This window comes from Physeter macrocephalus, chromosome 21, assembly GCF_002837175.3.
Source record: "Physeter macrocephalus isolate SW-GA chromosome 21, ASM283717v5, whole genome shotgun sequence".
Taxonomy (NCBI): Eukaryota; Metazoa; Chordata; class Mammalia; order Artiodactyla; family Physeteridae; genus Physeter; species Physeter macrocephalus.
Window position 1 is genome coordinate 3,880,459 of NC_041234.1, and position 21,378 is coordinate 3,901,836.

Genomic DNA, 21,378 nt, shown 5'->3' on the forward strand with positions numbered 1-21,378 from the left:
TGTCCCCTGCATCGGCAGGCGGACTCTCAACCACTGTGCCACCAGGGAAGCCCCCAACTATAGTTTTTAATGATTTCCAAGGAACTGAAAATACAATGGCGACTAACAAAGACAAGGTCCAAAATCATGGCACTTACTTTCTTTTTTTTTTAAGACTTTAATTATTTTTAGAGCAGTCTTAGGTTCACAGAAAAAGAAAAAGAAGGTACAGAGATTTCCCAGATACCCTGTGCCTCCTCGCATGCTCAGCCTCCCCCGCTGTCAACATAAGAGTGGTACGTTTGTTACAGTTGATGAACCTACATTGACGCCTTATCACCCAGGGTCTGTAGTTTACCTTAGGGTTCACTCTTACTTTGTACATTGTATGAGTTTGGATAAATGTATAATGATATGTATCTATCATTATGGTATCATACAGAATACATACAGAGTATTTTCACTGCCCTAAAATCCCCTGCGTGGCACTTACTCCCCAATGGCCAATACTGAAGGCTTGGTGATGTCAAACAAACAGCTACCACAGACGGAGCAAAATTCATTTCTCCTTCTCTGAGTTTTAAAATGTTCACAATAAAAAGTTAAAGAAATGATCCCGGAGACCGCACTGCTATTTATAGGCACTCCTTCTGTTCTCATAACCAGAAGGGCAACAATGATAACTACTAACGTTAATCTAGTGATTATTCTACACGAGGCACTTTTACCCATTTTTTGAGTTATTTAATCCTCCTAACAACCATATGGGCCAGGTTCTCTTGTTATTCTGATTCTACAGATGGGGAATCTAAAGCATTGAGTGCTTAAGTAATTTGTCCCAGGAAGAGGCAGAGTTGGGATGTGAACCTGGGCAGCGTATCCTGCATGCTTAATAACTATATTCCTAAAAACACAATTTTAAGGCCTCCTGGGAATGTGATTCTTGGTGACCATCTGGCTGCAATTAAACATTTCACAGAATATACACTATGCTGCTGGGACTTCCCTGGTGGCGCAGTGGTTAAGAATCTGCCTGCCAGTGCAGGGGGCACGGGTTCGAGCCCCGGTCCAGGAAGATCCCACATGCCGCGGAGCAACTAAGCCCGTGCGCCACAACTACTGAGCCTGCGCTCTAGAGCCCACGAGCCACAACTACTGAGCCCGTGTGCAGCAACTACTGAAGCCCATGCACCTAGAGCCCGTGCTCCGCAACAAGAGAAGCCACCGCAGTGAGAAGCCCGCGCACCGCAACGAAGAGCAGCCCCCAATCGCCGCAGCTAGAGAAAGCCCGCGCGCGGCAACGGAGACCCCACGCAGCCGAAAATAAATAAATAAATATTTTTTAAAAAAGAAAATACACTATGCTGAATGTTTTAGAAGGTATATATCAAACATGCATAAAACAGTAAACGGTAACCTAATATGTCAAAGAGTAACCCTGTAGACTATTTCTGGTTCCCTTTTCCTACCACTGGCCCTCTCCTCACTTTTCCTAGATAAGGAAAGATAACACATAAACCCAAGTCTGAAAATCCCAGACACTTCATTCAGCCCAGGCGACCAGTGGGCATCTCAACATCACCTGCTCTTTAAACATCACGGGTCTTTCAACTGCTCAAGAGATGTCACAAAATCTTATCTTTCAACCACTATGAGAGACATCCAATACTACAGGTCTCAGATAATCACGCCAAGGTTCGACCCAGTTGTGTTTCATTAGTCAAAGTATGCATCATTAGCTTCTGGGATTCCCCAGAGCTTATTTCTAGTCTTCAAAGGATTAGAGACATAAATCTCTCATTTTTAAGGAACTAAGATCATCACTTTCAATGTCTACATGTTTTAATTTTACATCAGTATACAGCTTGACGAATTTTTACTAGTATGGATAAAAAGACTGCCTGAGGTACATATGAAGATATTAGAATTTCTCTTGCTGCAATTTGGCTGATTAAAAAAATTGATTAGTAGCTCATTTATATATGATTTTAATTCTAATTCTCTGTTACAAGTAAAAGCTACAATGTTGATATTATAAAGGCATTAATTTGGATGACTGTGATTCTATAACTGAGATTCAAGATGATGAGAGCTGAAAAAGCGACTGTCACAAACACAATGCCTAGCCGTGGAACATAGGAGAAAACAGAGAAAGAAAACAGAATCATTTCAAGAGACAGAGATCAGAAGTCACGAACGGAAATCAACTAAGACGGGAAGACCATGGAACTTCTTGAAGGATTTCTTTGTAGGGACTCCAGTAGAGTAAACAACCACCTGGAAAAATATCTTTTCCAATCTGGCCGTTTGAAGAGCCCAGGCCAAAAAGACTGCTTTTCTCAGTAATTAAGGGGGCCAAGACTAGCTGTGCCTAGGGCACTTAAGCATGGAATAAGCTGGCACCAGAAAGCCAGGATTATTCTACATAAAGACATATCAGCTTAGGTAGGTCCTGGGACTCCCCTGAGCATCTGGAATTTACCCACCCATGTGTAATACCTGACACTCCTTTCCCGGAGTATTTGGCCAGGAGTGATCATCTGAGTGACTCATGAAAAGGGAAGGAGTTCAGAAAAAGGGTGAGGCCAGGCTGGGATTGCAGGGAAGCAGCCTGATGAGGAAGTTCTCTCTCAGGTCCACAGCTGGGAGACAAGGTATAAGCCATATTCATGAGAATAAGGTCCTGTCTGGGTTGCCTTCTTACAATCTCCCAACCCAATCTCTAGATGGATGACTCCAAAACCTACATCTACAGTTCTCTCCCCATCACCAGACTTATTTATCCAACTGCTTGCTGGATGCCTCCACCTGATGGTTCCACAAGGACCTCAAAATCCAGCTAGTCTAAGACTGAACCCATGACCTTCCTCCCCAGATATCTTTCTCCTCCAGTGTTCTCTAATCAGGGAATGATACTGCCATCCACCCAGCTGCTGAAGCCAGTTGCCCAAGGCATCCTCTTCAAGTCTTTCCTCTCCTTTATCTCTCACATACTATCAAACTTCTTGATTCTATCTCCAAAATATTTCCCCCAAACATTTATGATAATAATTCAAAGCTGTTAGAAAAGTTGTTTGTCTTATCTTGATGTTTCCTTCCGTGTAAAAGGGAGACCAAATGGACACTCTCTGGACACACTTGGCCTCTGGGAAGAATTGAACACTCTTGGAACTCTCTATCTCCCTATTCACTTTCTCTTGGGAGAGTGAAATGACTTCTCTGATACTTGAATTTAGGAAAAATAAACTGGGCATGCTTAGCTCAGCTCTTCTCTTTCCTCCTCTTGGAAGTCGGCCTTCTCTGCTGTTCCTCAAGGAGCTGGCCCTTCTACCTCACATGGGTCTGCCCGAGTCCAGCACTGCTGAGACTGGGTGCGTGAGTCTGTCTAATTCTGGAGATCAACTGCTAGGCCCATTTGGCTCTCACACTAATCTATATCCTCCAACTCTGCCTTCATCAATAACAACACTGTAATATAACATAGGTAGAGAAAGATGTACAAATCATAAATACGTAACTTGAGAAATTTTTACAAAGTAAAATAAGACTTACATAAATAGATATTCCATGCTCATAGATCAGAAAGGTGTCAATTCTCCCCCAAAAGTATCTATAGTTAATGTACTCCCATTCGAAATCCAGGAGGTTTTTTTGCGGGGGTGGGGGGAGGGAGGTGGGGATTGACAAGCTGATTCTAAAATTTATATGAAAATACAACAACGCAGGAAATCTTGAAGAAGAGGAATAAAGATGGTGGACTTAACACTACCAGATGTCAAGACCGACTACAAAGCTACAGTAATCAAGGTAGTACAGAATGACCACAAGGACAAACAAACCAACAGAACAGAGAGTCTGGAAATGGACCCACACATACACAGCCACTTAAATTATGACAAAGGTGACCTTTTTGATAAACAGGTGATCTGCAGAAAGGATGACCCTTTTGATAAACAGTGCTGAGTCAACTGGATATCCATACTGAAAAAGGGAACAAAAATAATATTTTGATTCTCCATCCACTGACTCATTAACTGGTTTAGAAACTACATTGAGGAGGGGGATTTACTGGTAGAGCCAATACAAGCTTCTGTTAACCTCTCCCCTGAATTCTAGTTATCCTGTCTTCTGTAATCCACTCCTCCCACTGCAGCTTGGAATACTTTCTCGAAACCACCTATGTGATCATGTCACTCTCTTGCTGAGAATTGCTCCCCATTGATGGCTCCCCATTGCCCTCAAAGTCAAGTCCAAACTCCTTAACAAGTCTCACCAGGCCCTTCCTGATGTGGGCCCTGCTTTCTTCTCCATTCTCATCTTTCCCCACTTCCTGCTGGAGCCTCGACACATGCTCTGTGCTATTTCCTTTTCCCTTCGAGGCATTTATACATGTTGCTCTTCCCACCTCGACAACTCTATGCTCCTTTGCTTGCTGAAGGTGTACCGGACCCATGGTTCTCAGCCTAAACATCACTTCCTGTAGGTCTAAAAACATCACTTCCTACAGGTCTAAACACCACTTCTAGTAGGAAGTAGGTACACACACATGAATACACACTCTCCAGCCTCCCTAACAACTCGCTACTTCCTGCCATGCCCAAGGGCTCCTACGGCACAGTACTGTGTTCTCAGCCTGGTCACCGCATTCCCCACACTGTATTATTACTGCTTGTTTACTTTTCTGCAGCTCCCTGAGGGGCAGTGACCTGGTCTTGTTTACCACTGTATCCTCAGTGCCGAGCATATAGTGAGTACTGAACAAATACTAGCTGAAATTAGTTACATTTACAATTTCCAAGTATTTTCAGCTATGTAGCATTTTTAAAAGTCCGATGAGGTAGGATAGGCATAAAGAGTATTCCCATTTTACAGATGGTTCGATTGAGGCTAAGTGACTTTGTCAAGGTCAATCAGCTAGGACAATGGTACCATGCCCTTCTAATCTTATGATATTTAATTTGGTTCATCTTTAGCCACAACGTATTTTCCACTGTTTTGATATAACACATACGTACCTCTGGGCTTAGTTTAAATGGTACATTTTTCCCCAAGGTTCTTTTCTTTTTTCTTTAACCCTTATCAAGGGAAATTTCCAACATATACAAAAATAGAGTACAGTGTACTGAACCACCATGTACGCACCACCTAGTTTCAACAATTATCAACTCATGACCAATCTGGTTTCCTCTGTGCCCCACCCACTCTTCCATCTTCCAAATTACTGGAAGCAAAATCCCAGACATTAAGTCATTTCACCTATAAATATTTCAGTTAAATGGTACATTAAACACATCATTCACAGGCAGATCAGGTTGGTAGTATTAAAAAGACTCATAAATGGGGTCCTTCCTTATAGCTCAGTAAGAGAAGCAGGAATACTAATGATTTCCTTGTTGGTCGGGGGAGTGTTACAGACACACCGGTATCTCTCTTGGGGTATAATCATCAGCATTCAACCACTCTGGGTAGGGTGATATGGATTAAAGCACAGGTAAAATAAGCACAAAATTTTCAACTGACTCCGAAAAGTGGATCTCAAAACTTCGCAAACTTGAACGGAAAGTATACTAGGATGCTTGCAGCTGTTAATAATTGTCACAGACCTTTTTTCCCTCATGCGAGTTATCAAACCAGTCATGTCAACAGGTCAACTGCCCCAGCCTGAGTGGAAGACCTGCTTGGGCTTCACCTAACACAGACACTGCCACATGAGATCCAGCTTGTGCTTCTGCAAAATCAAAACAGCGAGCTCAACTCTCATCAGAAACTTCCTTCCTTAAACATAAATCTTAGACACAAAACCATCTCAAAAGCGATGAGAACCAGGTCGTACACAAGTAAAACATTATCACACTCATCAGCTCCCATGCCAGGTTGTGCAATAATATAATGGATCCATAAATCTATGTAACTATCCATGGCGCCAACAACAGGGGGTGGAGAGAGTTTTGAATCCTCTTAGATGCTATAAAAATTGTCCGCAGCCAGTAAAGCAGGCTGGGAAGTTTAAGTTTTCCCCAGAGGCTTCACAATGAGAAGCAGGTTAAGGGAGCTGCCAGCACATGGTTTCATTCTGCAAACAAATCATGAATCAAGATGCATACACACGCCGTACATATATATATTACTCTGATGAAGTTAACATTTCTTGTCTCTAAGACCAACGCAATAAATCTTCTGTTTCACAGAGGTGCAGTGAACCATACAACTACTATATTTCCTACTATATAACTGTTATCCCACCCGGTTCCCTCATTTTATAGATGTCTGTAATCTCTAAAGTGCTATACTTATATAGTTTGAATATTATTCCTTTAACACTTACTGAGCACCTACTATATGCCACACACTGTTCTAAGCACATAGCATAATCAGTGAACAAAACAAAGAATAAACATAATAAAAAATAAACATGTTAGAAGGGGGAACATGCTAGGGAAAACAAAAAATGCAGTGCAAGTAAGCAGGATGGGCCAAGGGGGCAGGTTTCAGAATGAGCAGGCATCAGGGAGGAGAGGCAGGCAGCCACGGCGGGCAGGTGGAAACAGAGTGTCCAGGCAGAGGACAGCACCGCGGCAAAGGCCCCCAAGTGGGAGCGTGCGTGGCATGTTTGAGGAGGAGTGAGGGGGCCAGGATGGAGCAAGCAGGGAGAGAGCAGTGAGGGAGGAGGTCCAAGCGGCACACACACACTTTGGTTCACAGGGGAGCCTCTACAGGTGTGCGAGCAGAGGAGTGGCACGACCTGACTTCGGGTTTCAAAGGATCACCCTCCTGGCTTTGATACTGACACTAGACCATAGGAGGAAGGGGAGAAGCAAGAAGACCAATTAGGAGGCCACCACAGCGATGGCGAGAGCAGGGGGAGAGCAGAGGTGATGAGCCATGGCAGGTGCCGGGCACACCTAGGAGGCTGCGCTGATGGGGTTGCCTGATGGATCAGCCATGGGATGTAAGAGAAAGAGGGGAGTCAGGGACAACCCCAGGGCTTTTCTTCTGAGTCATGGGAGGGGGAGTGGCACTGCCTTCACCTGAGATGGGGAAGGCTGTGGGCAGAGTGGTTTGAGGGGGACGAGGATGAGTTCAGGTCTGGACAAGCTGCTAAGAATTTAGGACCTCCGAGTGGAGATGTTCAAGACGGCAGCTGGACACGTGGCTGTGGAGCTCAGAGAAGTGTGCTGAGGTACAAACTTGGGAGTATTAATACATTTGTCGCTGATACTGCTATTAGTAACAACCCAATTTATTACTAGCGGTTAAGACAAATATTAATAGCAATAATGAAAGTTATGCACAAACAATGTCGTTTTACACAGAGAAAAATAAGACTGAGCATCATAAAACGAACAAAAGGAATTAATTGTTTGCTGACTGAGTCAATGGTCACGTTCATTTCAACCACTGGAATAAAATGAAGAAAAACTGTATTCATCGTTCCTTTCCAAGATGGGAACTTGCTCTTTTGTAAATATTTATGGGAATCTGAAAGTGACCACGTGAAGCAGAAATGAACTCACAAGCTGGGACACTAACTAGATAGTTTTCAGATCTTGAGAAGTAGCAAGTCGACTAGAGAAGCTTCCACAAAAGAAGAGTTTAAGTGAAACAGTCCTTCCTTTTTAAGTATCTGCCCTTTCTGCCTTATTCATCTCTAAGGGTATTAAGTGTCCAGAAAGTTTCCTTTCCCGATTCTGTTTCTAATGCATGATGACACTGGGCAAGGTTGCTGGCGGATGGCGGGAGGGAGGTGGGTGGAAGTTCTCCAGCTGCAGAAGATGATGCAACTTTTAAAAATTCATTTGACAGAGAAATGAAAAACATTTCAAAGCCGTCGATAAACCTGCAGTAGAGCTGTTGCCCATGCCCCATCCCCCAAGCCTGCTGGCACAAACGTCAAAGCAAAAATTTCAGCACTAAATCAAATTAACAAACATTCTTTAAGCACAGCACGAGCGTAGCTTATTACAGACTGGAAAACTCCACAGTATTTACCAAATCGTAAGCAAGGCTATGATGCTTAAAAGTGTACCACAGTAGACGTCACTGACAGCCACGAGCACAATGGCTCTGGGTGTGTTGCTGTGGCAACCGCGTACTCAGCAGCAACATGCTGTCTGCCTCTCGCCAACCCAGAACCAGGGGCAGGAGAAAACAGCCAGCTTCCTGATGGTAACAACCCAGGGATTCACAGCGAGGGCCATCTCTGTCACTCACACACGCAGGAGACTTCCTTTCAGTAGTCTGAAATCATTTCCACCAAATACCTTGAGAAAAAAAATGCACAACCCCTCTCTCTACTGCAGAACCAGTCAGCACGCCCAAGCACAAATCACAAGAGAAACATACCAGGAGAGAAGAGAGGTTGAAAAGTACCAAGGTTATGTGTTTAGCTGGGTCCAGGATGAGTGGCTTTTCTGAGGAGGAAATACAGAAGGGCCGGCCTATTTGAAAAGTCATCCTGAGAAACGTTCCACAGAGAGGAGATCAGTAAGAAAAGCAACAGCAAACTAGAGCATGAGCCTTTCGAGGAAAGCTGTTCCTATACAGAAGGAGAGCTGCACACGAGGACAGTGAAACCTCAGAAGAGGCAAAGGAAGTCGTAGACGCCAAGCCCCACAAGGTACTTTAGGTTATACCACATCACGTTGAAATAAAACAGAAACTGTCGAACATACCTTTTCCACAGGCAGAAAGTCATTTTCTACTTCAATCGACCTTGGTCTTAGCTTTATTGGCTTGTCTTTGAAAATATCTCCAAAGCCCACTCCCTTAACTTTCTTCGGCTGGATTGCGGCCGTTGCGACTGTCCCGTTGGCACCCTCGGATTTGGTACTGCTCGAGTCACCCCCATCACTCTCGGAGCCTGTGGTTTCCCTTAAACCTGTCAAGAGCGGGGACGGGGAAAGAAAGAGCTCAGAAATCAGCCATAGCCGTGAAGCACTTCATAGCCAGCCAGGAACCACTGCTAAAAGTGTCACTGGGCATGGGATAACTTGCACTGCGGTTTTTCATTTAGCGTGTGAATACGTTGCATGGGGGCGGCTCTGAGTTTTGTTCCATCTCCCCACCCCCAGCTTTTTTTTTTAACATCTTTATTGGAGTATAACTGCTTTACAATGGTGTGTTAGTTTTGCTGTATAACAAAGTGAATCAGCTATACATATACATATATCCCCATATCTCCTCCCTCTTGCGTCTCCCTCCCACCCTCTGTGCCCAGCTTTTAATTTTAAGAAGTGAATCAAAACTTTTCAGAAAATCTAATTTCAAAGCAGATCTCTTCGTAAATGTGACATTTCACCTCTTTTCAGCCAGAGCCTGGTTCTCAGCCAAATTTGTTTTGCTGCAGTCTGTGCAATAACAACTCTTCCCGCCCCCTCCTCGCCTCCCCACCTAGTCAGTACCACATACTGTACCTCCCATTTCTATGACTCATGTCAGTTAGCAATTAGCAATGAAAGTAACATTTCCTAAAGGGAAACTATAAAGCTAAAAGCCATTTAAACAAATTAGCAATTAAAGAAACCACACAAAATTATGACTGCCAAAGAATTAAATCTCTTTGGATGGCTTCACAAGGAATAAGTGCACGCAGACATGTTTCTCGAGGAAAGCATTAAACCAAACTTGACATTGAAATACTTTCACTGGCAAGATGATTGTATTTGTTAAAGAGGGAAAGGAAGCTGCCCTCCGGGGGGCCAGAATCCCCCAAGCCTACAGTTCTTCCTCCCTCCTCTGACACCAACGTCTCCCCAGAGCTGAACTCCTTTCCAAAGAAGAACACTGGGGACGTGACACCTTTCCTTTGACCGCTGGTGGCATGTGTTGGAAGTCATCAAATAGATATCAGCAAGACAACATGGACACTTACCTCCCCAGATTCTTTTTTTCCCCAGGCTCTGCCCACAATCATGTTCCTAAAAGGAAGAGCCTATTTGTGTCTAGTTAATTTCTGGGTGTACATTCTTACTTTGATGGTCAGTACATTAGTCATGCCATCAAAGGGCAGGATTAAAAGGATATCTTATGGAAAGTGCCATTAAGCCTGTCTCTAAAAGCCTCTAGATGTGTAGACTAGCTCCTGAACATTTACTATATGTCTCCTGATGACAATGATACGATACTTGGGATGAAAGTATACCATCAAATTTTGTTCTCTATTGGCCACACCGTGCATTATCTTCCTACACGTAAGGTGGCCTCTTAGTACATAAGAATGATACATCAAACAATTGCTCACATAAAATGTCACAAAATGTTGAAGTCATTCAAATAAAGAAGTCTCAGTGCAGGAAGAAACTGTTAAATGAAAACAGAAAAATATAGAAAGGTCATTATAAATTGCTAACAAGCTTCAAAATCAAATCCTTTAAACAATGGCTGTGTTTGTTGTTGCTGCTGTTTTCAATAAAATGGTATTTGTAAAGCAAAAGGGAGGGGGTGGGGAGGAAGATCCCTGGTGTACATTTTAATTAACTAAAGAACAGCATTTATGAGCAAGAACAGAGGGCAGAACAATGACGAACAGCCCACAACAAGGGGATCGGCTCCAATTTACACGACTGGATGCGAGTGTGCAAACATGAAGAAGCCCCCTGGATTAGCTCTCCATTCGTGCGTTTATCTGTTCATTGTTTTTGGAAATACCCCTGCTGGAGATATAATTTTGGAGTCTAAATATTGTGTCATTTCCCCTTTAACATGTTCTCATTTTGCCGTATGGATTCTTTCTGTGTGATAAATGGCTTGTATATTCTTTTCTGGTTTGGGAAGAAGCGCTTGAGAGCGGAATAAAGAAATGGTTAGTGAACAGAAAACATCACTGCTCCCCTTCCCCGCCGCCACCACCACCAGCACCACGAGCAAAAGGCAGCAGGGCAAATGGATTTGGCTAAGTCTGTTTGAGTTCTTCAAAGAGAAGAATTTGAAGCATTCTTTTATCACACCTCATTAGCTAGAAACACAATATTTTCAAGCACTTGCCATCCTGATTTCACTGAGCTTCTGGTTTTAGGGATTTGCTACCTTCCGGGCTCATCTTAATAATATCATAGTAATCACTGTGAGAAATATTCTTTATGTTACACAGGGAAAGGTTGCACGGTCATTCAACCACACAAGCATGGGCTGGGAAGGAAACACATGGCAGATTTTTCTTCCGGATATTCTGGTAGCTTGCTTCTATCACTTTTAAGTACTATGAAATTAAATGTCTGAGTATCTGGGTTGACGAAATAACTCAAAATCTAGTTCCTTCCCTTCGGAGGAAAAGAAAGGTGGCTTTTCATTTTTGGTGCTGTATCTTTTAGCCACTGGTGCTCATAACACACACTATTATGTAAATTATCCCTGTGTCATGCTCGGAATGCCAGGTGACACTCGAGGGCAGTGCAACCCAAAGTGAGGTCTGTGGACTGGAGCCAAGATCATGAAGGGCTCGTTCCTGGTACACAGAGAGACAAGCACAGAAAGTGTCTGTGTTTGGAAATGCTTATAGCAGTGTGCGCTGGTGCTACTTCCGGACGTGCGGCCAACAGACGCGTCTGGGTGAACAGGGCACAGACCAACATCTGTCTGTCTGCTCCTGCTGGGAGGGGCGGGTGGTGCAGCACATGCGCAGTGAAGGCAAGCCAGTAGTACCCGATGTCTGTCCGCAGGGGAATGGAAATAAAAATACACTTCACTGCAGACAGTTTGAGAAGTGTGGCTCCGGTGTTCACGCGTGAACCTTCTCTTTCATCACTGTGTGTACGTCTCTATGTACACATATGTGTACATGCACACTAAGGTGGATGCTTTTCCTTCGCAGTGAAAAAAGAACAAAGCTTCCTCAAGTTTGCTTTGGCCACTCATATAACTGGCCAAATTACACAAAAGTCATTGCCAATAATTTCCTTAATATTCCAGCCCGTGAGCCATTTTTGTTTATTTCAAGTTTACACTCACACGTGTAGTGCTTAGTGTGTGGCAGGACTGTTCTACGAACCTCACGAGATTCATTCATTAACCTCATTCATCTCCTTCCCCCTCAACTTTTGGCAGCTTTCTTTCACAGCACAAAAGGCTACACACTGGTCGTGCCAAAAGAAGTCTGCCGTGTGGTGATTGGCTGAATGAGCAAAGCAAAATACCATTTCTGGCACAGACTTTTCTTACCAAAATCTTACTTCTTTGAACCCCGCAATGAGGAAATAACTTATTGGTTTCCAATGACCCACTCAGTAAAAGCAATAACCACGAGAGGTTGACATCTCCACAGGAAGCCATCTTACACCACCCCAGAGGTGCAGAGATACAGGTACAAACACATATGCCATGACCAATGTTACTGATCCCTTCTCTGCACGCATGGTTCATGCACGCATGTCACACACATGACAGAGGCACAAAGCAAACAAGACAGCGCCAGGGGCTGGTGATGGGAATGCTCCTGCAGCACACGCCAAGGAGACGGCACTTATCTCAGGCAAATAAGTCCATGTCCTTGGATCAGAAATTCACACAGACACTTGGCAGAAGCATGAGCAGCTCAGGAAAGTGCAGCTGCATCAAAAAACACAAGAACCCAGATCTTATCTTTACAATTGCCTCCTGCTGTTAAGGTCACTCACTGTAATAGCGTCTGTGGCCCTCCGTCTTTCCCGGTGCAGCTCGGTACAGAATTGTCCCTTCAAAGGTAGTCTTTCCTGACAGTGAATGAGAGAAGAGAAGGGGAGAGAAAAACAAGAGAGAGGGAAGGGGAGCAAATGATGGCAAAAGAAGGAAGAGGGAGAGTCTTTAACTGAACTTGTCTTCAATGAATCCACTGCAAGAGCTTCATCCACAAAATTAATTAGAAACCATTAGGCAGAATTTAAGAATGTTACAGAATGAGCCCAAAGTCCCCATGCAACCATGATGGCAATGAGCACCGGAATTAGGGCTCACCTCTGCAAATGCCTGGCATGTGGATTATGCCCAATTTAAACCTGGAAGCCACTTCAACATTATACCTCAAGAGTAGGAAAACCTCAACCAGAGGAAATCCAATCAATCGGATTCCTTAGTTAACTCATTCTTCTCTTTGGAGAGTGTGACCCGAACATAATATAGATTTTGGTCCATTATCCTTTATCTTCTACCCCTAGAGCCCAGTACGATACAAACTGATATTCATGACTCCAAGAGTCTAAACAAGGTACAAAATCCCTTTTAAAAGATTTTTCATTCTTAGTATCTTGAAGCAAGAAAATGTACAAGTATTCTAGAGGGGGGGTTTTCACCAATGAGGTCTGAAACCAATCGTGGCTTCCATGTCAATGTAAGGGGTTTTCTGCTTAGCACCAAAGACACCAGAAAACCCTATTTCCTGAAACATCTTAATTGAGGTTTTGCCGTATCAGTCATGAGACTGTACTTAAGCATGAGGACATAGGGCTCACCCAGTGTCAAATGCAAATTATCTTCTTTTTTGTTGTTACAAGTAGAGGTTATCAATAGCATAAGACTGGACACATGGCTAAAGCCCAAATCTCTCTGGAACCATGAGTAAGTACATAGACTACACACACTCTGCCCCAGTTTGAGGGTACACACACACACACACACACACACACACACACACACACACCCCCTACAGAGAGTACCATCAGCAGGTAAAATGGTTTGATAAAGACAAGCTCAATTAATATATGCATTACTCTAAGTTATGCAGGAAGTAGGTCCTATTATGGCTGTGAGCTAAATATCAAACTGGAGGCCAGTTACATAGCTCCCTCATAATAAGTCTGAGGGATGAAAAGGTAGGCTACATTTACAGAGAGACAGAGTGGAACTGAGTGAGAGACAGCAACTTGTCTCACTTTTTAGAAACATTCTTCAGGAAAATGGGAAATTCCATTAGGGACCATCGTGTCAACTTCTAGGCCATGCCACCCCTAATAACATGAAAGGGATTGTAAACGATCAGATCAACAAATTAAATGGAATCAGGTATTGCCAATTTCTGTGTCCTACAGACATGGTGGTACGCCACTGCTTTGAAATCTGCCCTTTTTGACAGATGTGCTCTGTCCAATTAAAGCAAAAACTCAGATATTCACATCACTGGCTACATAAGGATAATCCAAAGAAACAAGTGTTTCTCATGTCCTCCTTAGACTTGTAGCTCTTGAGGACTTTGATGACAAAGTGGAGCAAGTAACAGTGGCTAGTTTTTATTTGGGTGAATTTTTATTCTGCCTAACTTCCATCGCTAAGGTAACATTACTCCCAAGGAATACAGCTGTTTTGTGAGCCAGGCCCCCCAGAACTGAATGGCAGCAGTCCTTTTCGTGTCAAAAAAAAGTAAGAAAAAGAAATCAGTATTTCAATAAAGTTCCTCCAACTACAAGAGAACCTCCCTTTCTTCTTCCCCAGGACCAAGTCTGAGAATCACTGAGGTAGACATGGCCCTGCTGTCTCTGAATGGCCAAGCATTTCTGCAAAATACCCACCCCCCGCCCCGTCCACTGGCAGCAAGAGGACTGGAAATGGAGCCTGGGCTGGGGGTGAGTGAGGACACACACGTTCCATCTAGAGAACAAAAGAGATGGGCAATTGGAAAGTCCATGGATATGAGTGCTGTTTATTTGGTGGGGGGGAGGAATATTCTACTGTCACTATTAAATATTAGCACTTGAAGGCAGCAAACACTGTAAAAGGGAAGCATTTTAAAATTTCAACAGAAAATCATATGCTTATGCTAGCATCTAATTTTGCCTGAAACTCTATTTCATCAATTTGCTAGTTGCTCGTCACTGCCAACAGAACCTCATACACAAAACAAATAACATTTAATATTAAAAAGTATAGAGACACCAAAGCGTGGGAGGGTGCCAGCCTGGCTTTAGCTCTTATAGGCAAGGGGCACAAGCAATCCATTTCTTAAAGCTAATGAAATAAAATATTTCTGTATCATGGGAGTGGTTTGCCCTAAGTTTTAAAAGGCCATCTCCATCTTTGCCTTCGCTTGACAAGTCACTAAAGTATCTGAACCTAAAATTCAAACATAAGGAATTAGGAAAATAAGAAAGTCAATTCAAACTTAAATATCATGGTTATTAATGGTTATAGAAAGAAAATGCAAACTTTCTCCCTCTGAAAACTATGGGAAATAGCTTAAAATGTTTCTGTAGCTAAACGATGTTTTTCTTTAAAAAAAAAAAAGGAACACTTTTTAGTTTTACAAGAATTATTTTATAATCTAAGAAATTAAATAATATCAAAAAGATGTTAGAAACAGGAAAGTCACATTTATATCTTAAATGTGAAGCAAAGTATGTATGAAATTGAAACTGGACAGTAGTCATATCTGGATTTCTTTGCCTCTACATCCAAATACATCTTACAGATCAAGATATTTTCTGATTATAATTTAATGCAATAATATCAATATAATTTGTAATTAGCTCTATTTCACATCATTTAGTCAATACTCGCATGTGCAAAACTGTAACTGAAAAGGTAATTAATTCATCATAATCTGTGATCATAAGAAGAAATAAGTTAAACTGTACTCAGATTTGAAATTTGCCAGATGCTCTGTGAAAGGGTAATCTACAAGCCGTAATGGGAGCAATACCAAAGTATGTGCAAATTATATGCAGGAAGGCCTGCATGTAATGGTGGCTTCATCACTCAGAAGCGAGGCCACACCCACGACTTCATCTCACTGGGCTTTAGTGTTCTCATCTGATACTAGGCTAGATGAGCTCTCAATTCCTTTCCATCCCTAACATAAGATCCTGCCCGCACAATTATTGCAAACCCTTGGATGTTTTGTTTTTTAAAAACCTAATTTACTCAACATTTTTTTTCACTATTGATCTGTTACATGGCAGCCCATTTCACTCTTTTTAAAAAAAAAATTCCCTGTTTTGGTACCATTTTGAAAGCCCTAATGAGTGAATAGATCTGGGTGATAATCATCAGTGGCTGCTAATATTCAAAAAGAAAGATAGCCAGACATTATGAGCCTCCAGATAGACTATCCATCACCACCTATGAAGCAGTTCTGTGCCCGCACCCCAAAAAATCTCTCTCTCAAACCTGAATTTAATCAAGGCCCTAGATCCAATTATCAATTTATAGGAATATAGAGTAAACGACACAGTAGAGATGAAATCAGCAAAAGGCAGGCTGTGGGAAACTAAGGGACAAAGGACCTCAGTTTCTTCAGCAAAAAGTACCAACGAAAAAAGGCGACATGGAAGAAGAATCTAGAGATTCAAAGAGAGTTGAGACATATCAACCAATCACAGGGTATGTACCTTCTTTGGGTGCAGATTCAAACTAACAAATTGTATTAAAAAATAGAAGACTATTAGGGGAAAGTGAACACTGACCATATAGGTAATTACTTTGAGGAACTGCAATTATTATTATTATTATTATTATTATTATTATTACAATTCAGAGTGATAACAGTATTTAAGATACCCTTTTATTGACACATATTGAAATATTTATGGATGAAATTATATGATATCTGGGGTTTGCTTCAAAATAATATAGGGGAGGATTGTGTAGTGGTATAATTACAATGAATTGGCCACAGGTTGCTAACTGCTGAAGCTGGGTAACAGGTACACAGGAGTTCATCATACTATTCTCTCGATTTGTGTAAGTTAGAAAATTTCTATAATAAAAAGCTGACAAAAATGTTTTTGAAAAAGCACCTTTAAAGTTCCATAAATGCTATGAAAGGTAAAGATGCTTTCAAATTTAAATATACAGCAAAAAGTTTCTGCCACTACCTGACAATGAATTTTCTTGTTTGAGATAAAATGTTTAAATCAACATATCAACCAACACAACTGCTGTAACTCTTTCCTTGATAGATTAGATTACCCTGAACAAAGATCTAAAGTTTAGAGATTTTCATAACCAACTACCATATATAAAAACACATCAGGGTAAAAGGAAAGCAAGTTCAAGCAATTTATATCTTTCATTCAAAGCTAAAAATGCCTCGGCAGAGTAAGAAGGATTCAGCAAGCATTTACTGAACACCTACCGTGTGTCAAGCTGTCATGGCACACTTCCTTATAAATAAAATGCAATGTTTCTTCAATTGCATTCATCCATTGGTTAACAAAACTCAACTGAATTAACTATTCTCAAAAACCTTCTGGAAGTAGCAATGTGAAGACTACAAATATCAAAGAAGTGTGTGCACATACAGGGGTAGGTGTGTGTGTGTATAACAAAGAGATGTATAAGGATACATTGTACACAAAGTTTTCTCCATATGTACCAGGATACAGATTTTATCTGCCTTAAAAAAAAAACCTCCCCCAATGTCTACTAGCATTTAAATTGAGAGGATTTTTATATGATGTCACTAGGATCTCTAAAAATTACAAAAATGGTGCAAACATTAGGAGTTTGACTTACTCCCAGATCCATGTATTTTTTAAATATAAATTTATTTATTTAATTTATTTATTTTTGGCTGCATCGGGTCTTCGTTGCTGCGTGTGGGCATTCTCTAGTTGCGGCGAGCAGGGGCTACTCTTCGCTGTGGTGTGCGGGCTTCTCATTGCAGTGGCTTCTCTTGTTGCGGAGCACGGGCTCTAGGCACGTGGGCTTCAGTAGTTGTGGCACGCGGGCTCTGCAGTTGTGGCTCGCAGGCACTAGAGCGCAGGCTCAGTAGTTGTGGCGCACGGGCTTAGTTTCTCCACGGCATGTGGGATCAGGGCTTGAACCTGTGTCCCCTTCATTGGCAGGGGGATTCTTAACCACTGCGCCACCAGGGAAGCCCCAGAGCCATGTATTAATTAAGCAGTCTCTGTGAAAACTGTAATTTATGAAGGGTATTAAGTGGGCTGGTCTAACAAAGACCTTTATTAACTACAGTTCGGCTCATACCAGAGTAAAAACCTAGATATCTTTTGTGCATTAACTACATCTGTCTTTCTCAGTTCTATGATAAAAGTAAATACGCATTTACTGTAGTTATACTAGATGTTATCCCCGGGGGAAACTGCATGAAGGGTTCATGGGACCGCCCTGTACAGTGTTTTCTTTTTTTTTTTTTTGGCTTGGTTTGGTTTTTTGGCAACTTTCTGTGACCTTATAATTATTTCAAAACAAAAACGTGTTTCTTTTGTAAAGAAAAGTACACTGAAACTACTAACACCGTTCTCTGGGGATAGGGAACGAGCAGATTCACTCTAAAACCAAAAGTTCCACGTAGACAAATCTTACCAGTATACATAATTTCGGCATGTGATCTGATCTAATTATATATATTTTACCATCAGAGTGTAAACAGTTACTGAACAGCCTGAGAGAACACTGAGAGATGGTATTTCTCTCTCTTTCAGGGGATTATTTCAATTTAGCAAGCCCTAGGGACATTATAATTACATCTGCTTTCCTATGAAGCCCTTTGTGACCACCGCTGTCCCTACATCCCAATGGGACTGGCCTCTCTCTGCCTGTGTATCCCACTTTTCCTCAGATACCCGGCTAGCAGAGCACGTGTGGCACTTTCCTGAACTGTCGCTGATTTGTGCACCCCCTTTCCACAGTGCAAGCTGACTGAAGACAGGGACCCTATCTGATTTGTCTCTGTATCTCTTCAGTGCCTAGTAGAGCATTTTAGTAACAACAGGGGCCAAGTAAAAGCTGAATGAATGAAGAATAGAAGAAAAGAAGGAAAGCAGGAAGGATGGATGGATATGGACAGACAGACAGAAAGATCAATTGATGGGCCCTTTTCTCCTTAATTGCACATACAGGAAGATTACAAAAGCCATGTACTTATTTCACAAGCATCCATCCTTGTTAGGAGAACATGCCTCTCCAGAGACCTCAAAAACCCCCTTGACAAGGGACAGTTCCTGTGGTAACTGGAATTATTAGGATCTCCTAGTTCTGAAATGGCAGGTTTTAACTGAATGAGCGTTGGGGACAGCAGTCTCCATGAGAGAAACAGCCCCTTCAGAGCATGTGACAGAAGGCTAAGTGATTGGGAAGACCATTCCACTCCGCCTCCTAACCTCCTGCCCCGGGAATTCCAGCACTGTGTGCTCTGAGCTAAGGGGTCAAGCAGGGTCAAATGTCTACATTATTGACTTGGAGTAAGAGGAGACAGTTTATTTCAACAGTTCCAAAAACACAAGAGGCATGACTTCTCTGAGCTCCAGCTCTGAAAGCATACCTAACATGGCAGGATATCAAGAGGTCAAGGTTCTCCCAAAGATGTGGTCCAATACCCCTCCAGATCTCCTTTTCTGCCTGAGTACAGGAATCCCAAAGTAATTTCCAAAGGCAGAGACAATGCTTCAGTGAGCACAGTACTAATCGGTGTGTAAGCAGCCTCAACTTATTAACTGGCTGTGGCCCAAGAATTCATCATGATTAACAATGAAAGTGACCACTTAATAGAGGGTCTTCTATAGGTGAGGTGGTTTATATACATTATTGCTATTGGAACTCATAACACACTTCCACAGAAATAATGGTGAAATGACCCGATCTGGTCCTCCCTCCAAGAAAGCCCATTTAATCCACAATATCCCTAAGATATAGTATTCTTATTATAGGACCCAATTACCAGGTACAATACTATTCCAGTGTATGAAAGGAGACAGTATGGCAGTCAGAATTCTAATGTGCAATTTGGAAGCCATAGAAGTCCCACTATCATGGGGTCAAGGACACTTTCTGCCCTCCTGGCCATACTCATTTGTTGGTCCATGTTAGCAGAGAACCTCCTTGCCCCAAACCAGAGAAGGCAGCAGGAGCTTCAAGATGCTTCCTTTGCCCCAAAATCACCTCCTGTCTTTCCTATCATAGACCCCAGGATGGAATGAGGTTCAGGGATGGGGAGCTCCAGACTTTGGAAGCTACTGAGCCAATTGGCCAGTGCCATTGAAACACCAAGTGAAGGAGGTGGCCTGAGCACGACTCTAGAAATGGCTTTACCTCCAAATTGGGGATCTGCCCAATCATGCTACTGGTTAAACAAAAGAGACACAACTAAATTGAAAATACCACTCAAGTCAGATTTTTCCAAATGGAAAAGAAAGCTGTTTAAGAATTATTTTGACAGGACTGAGCTGTCTTCTTCTTGTTAGAAAGGAGAGTCTGCAGCCCCAGGTAGTGGCGAACCGCTAAGACACAGTCGAGCCTCTACAACATTCACACCCATGACCTTGGCTCAAGACGGCACAAGAGATACACAGACGCCTACGTAGGAAGTTGGGTTAGCGACTGGGAGAACAAAGTTTCCCGGTCCTGACCTTTTGCTCCGTGAGCTGGAAAAGGCAGCAGAGAAGCTGGAGGGAGGAGAGCTTCAGGCCCTGGAGAGAGAAAGACCTGGAGTTCGTTCTCACCATCACAGACAGACACGCATGCTCACCCGAGGTGGGGCTGGGCCCTCAGCTGGCTTGGCAGACTTTCAAGGGAGCTGGCACACACGTGTCCTGAACATTGCCCTTCTCCCCACCAATGATTTGTGTGTGGGGTGTGTGTGTGTGTGCGTGTGTGTGCGTGCGTGCGTGCCATTTTCTCCAAGTTCCTCAAGAGATGCTGAGAAATATTAACAATCTCATTTGGTTCATTTTAAAAATAATTATCAACTTGCAGTGAGTGACATTTTAGAAGTATACGGAGGCACAGCAACATGGGCCATCCATGGGGGACTATGAAGGCCGACAGTCACCTATCCAGAGATGTTCACAGTGTGCATCTGCGCAGGGGCAAAGGTATGCACGTCACACCTTTACAATGATGAACCTACTAAACCACGGTGGGTTAAGGCAGCATAACCAAGAAAATATTCATGAGCTTCTGTCACAATCGCTTAGCACAGGCAGTAGAACCAAGGGGAGGCTGGAGTGGCACCTGTGGGTGCCCCCTCCCCTGTCCTGCATGGTGGGAGGGCTTTCTTCCTTACTTGACTTGGAGAGCTGCTCATCCTGGGAAATGCCGAGGTCGTCCGACTCCCCTGACAACTCCTTGATGAAGTTGGAAGGAAACATTCCAGTCTTTCCATTGAGAACACCTTCCCACCATCCTTCTTCTACCTGCACAGATGTGGACAGAAGAACAGAGGCAGGGTTCAAGTTAGACGTGGTACTCGCCAGTTTTCTCTCCTATCTATACAGTGCCGAGTGCAAGCAGAACCCAAAGCTTACAGGTTAACAGGGAATGAGAAAGCAGACTTCACAGGGTCTCGAGATTCAGACTCAGGAAGGGGGGTTTAACCTAGGGACCATAAACCCAAGTGGAAAAGAATTAACACTTCATTTCCACTAACATCCAACTGAAATTTGGCATTTCCTTTGATTAGGAATATACGTAACATACCAGAGTAACAGAAGGACCTGTGACGTGACACCAACCAAATCGTATTTTCATGTCACATCA

The 21,378-nt window shown here is 42.8% G+C and overlaps 1 protein-coding gene across 8 annotated transcripts in view; it reads right to left on the minus strand.

Moving 5' to 3' along the window:
• The window catches only part of SH3KBP1 (SH3 domain containing kinase binding protein 1), a 346,648-nt gene that overhangs the window by 134,069 nt on the left and 191,201 nt on the right, over nt 1-21,378 (minus strand). For 3 of the 8 annotated variants that reach the window (XM_028482479.2, XM_028482476.2, XM_055081569.1), the window contains 4 exons: nt 20,906-21,035; nt 20,250-20,309; nt 12,591-12,665; nt 8,652-8,857 (listed from right to left, as the gene is read on the minus strand). In XM_028482479.2, coding sequence (XP_028338280.1) covers nt 8,652-8,857; nt 12,591-12,665; nt 20,250-20,309; nt 20,906-21,035 — 471 coding nt within the window. Of the gene's footprint in view, nt 1-8,651; nt 8,858-10,219; nt 10,263-12,590; nt 12,666-20,249; nt 20,310-20,905; nt 21,036-21,378 lie in introns of those variants that run through there. The other 5 variants (XM_028482477.2, XM_028482475.2, XM_024115253.2 and 2 more) reach the window with 3 other exon arrangements.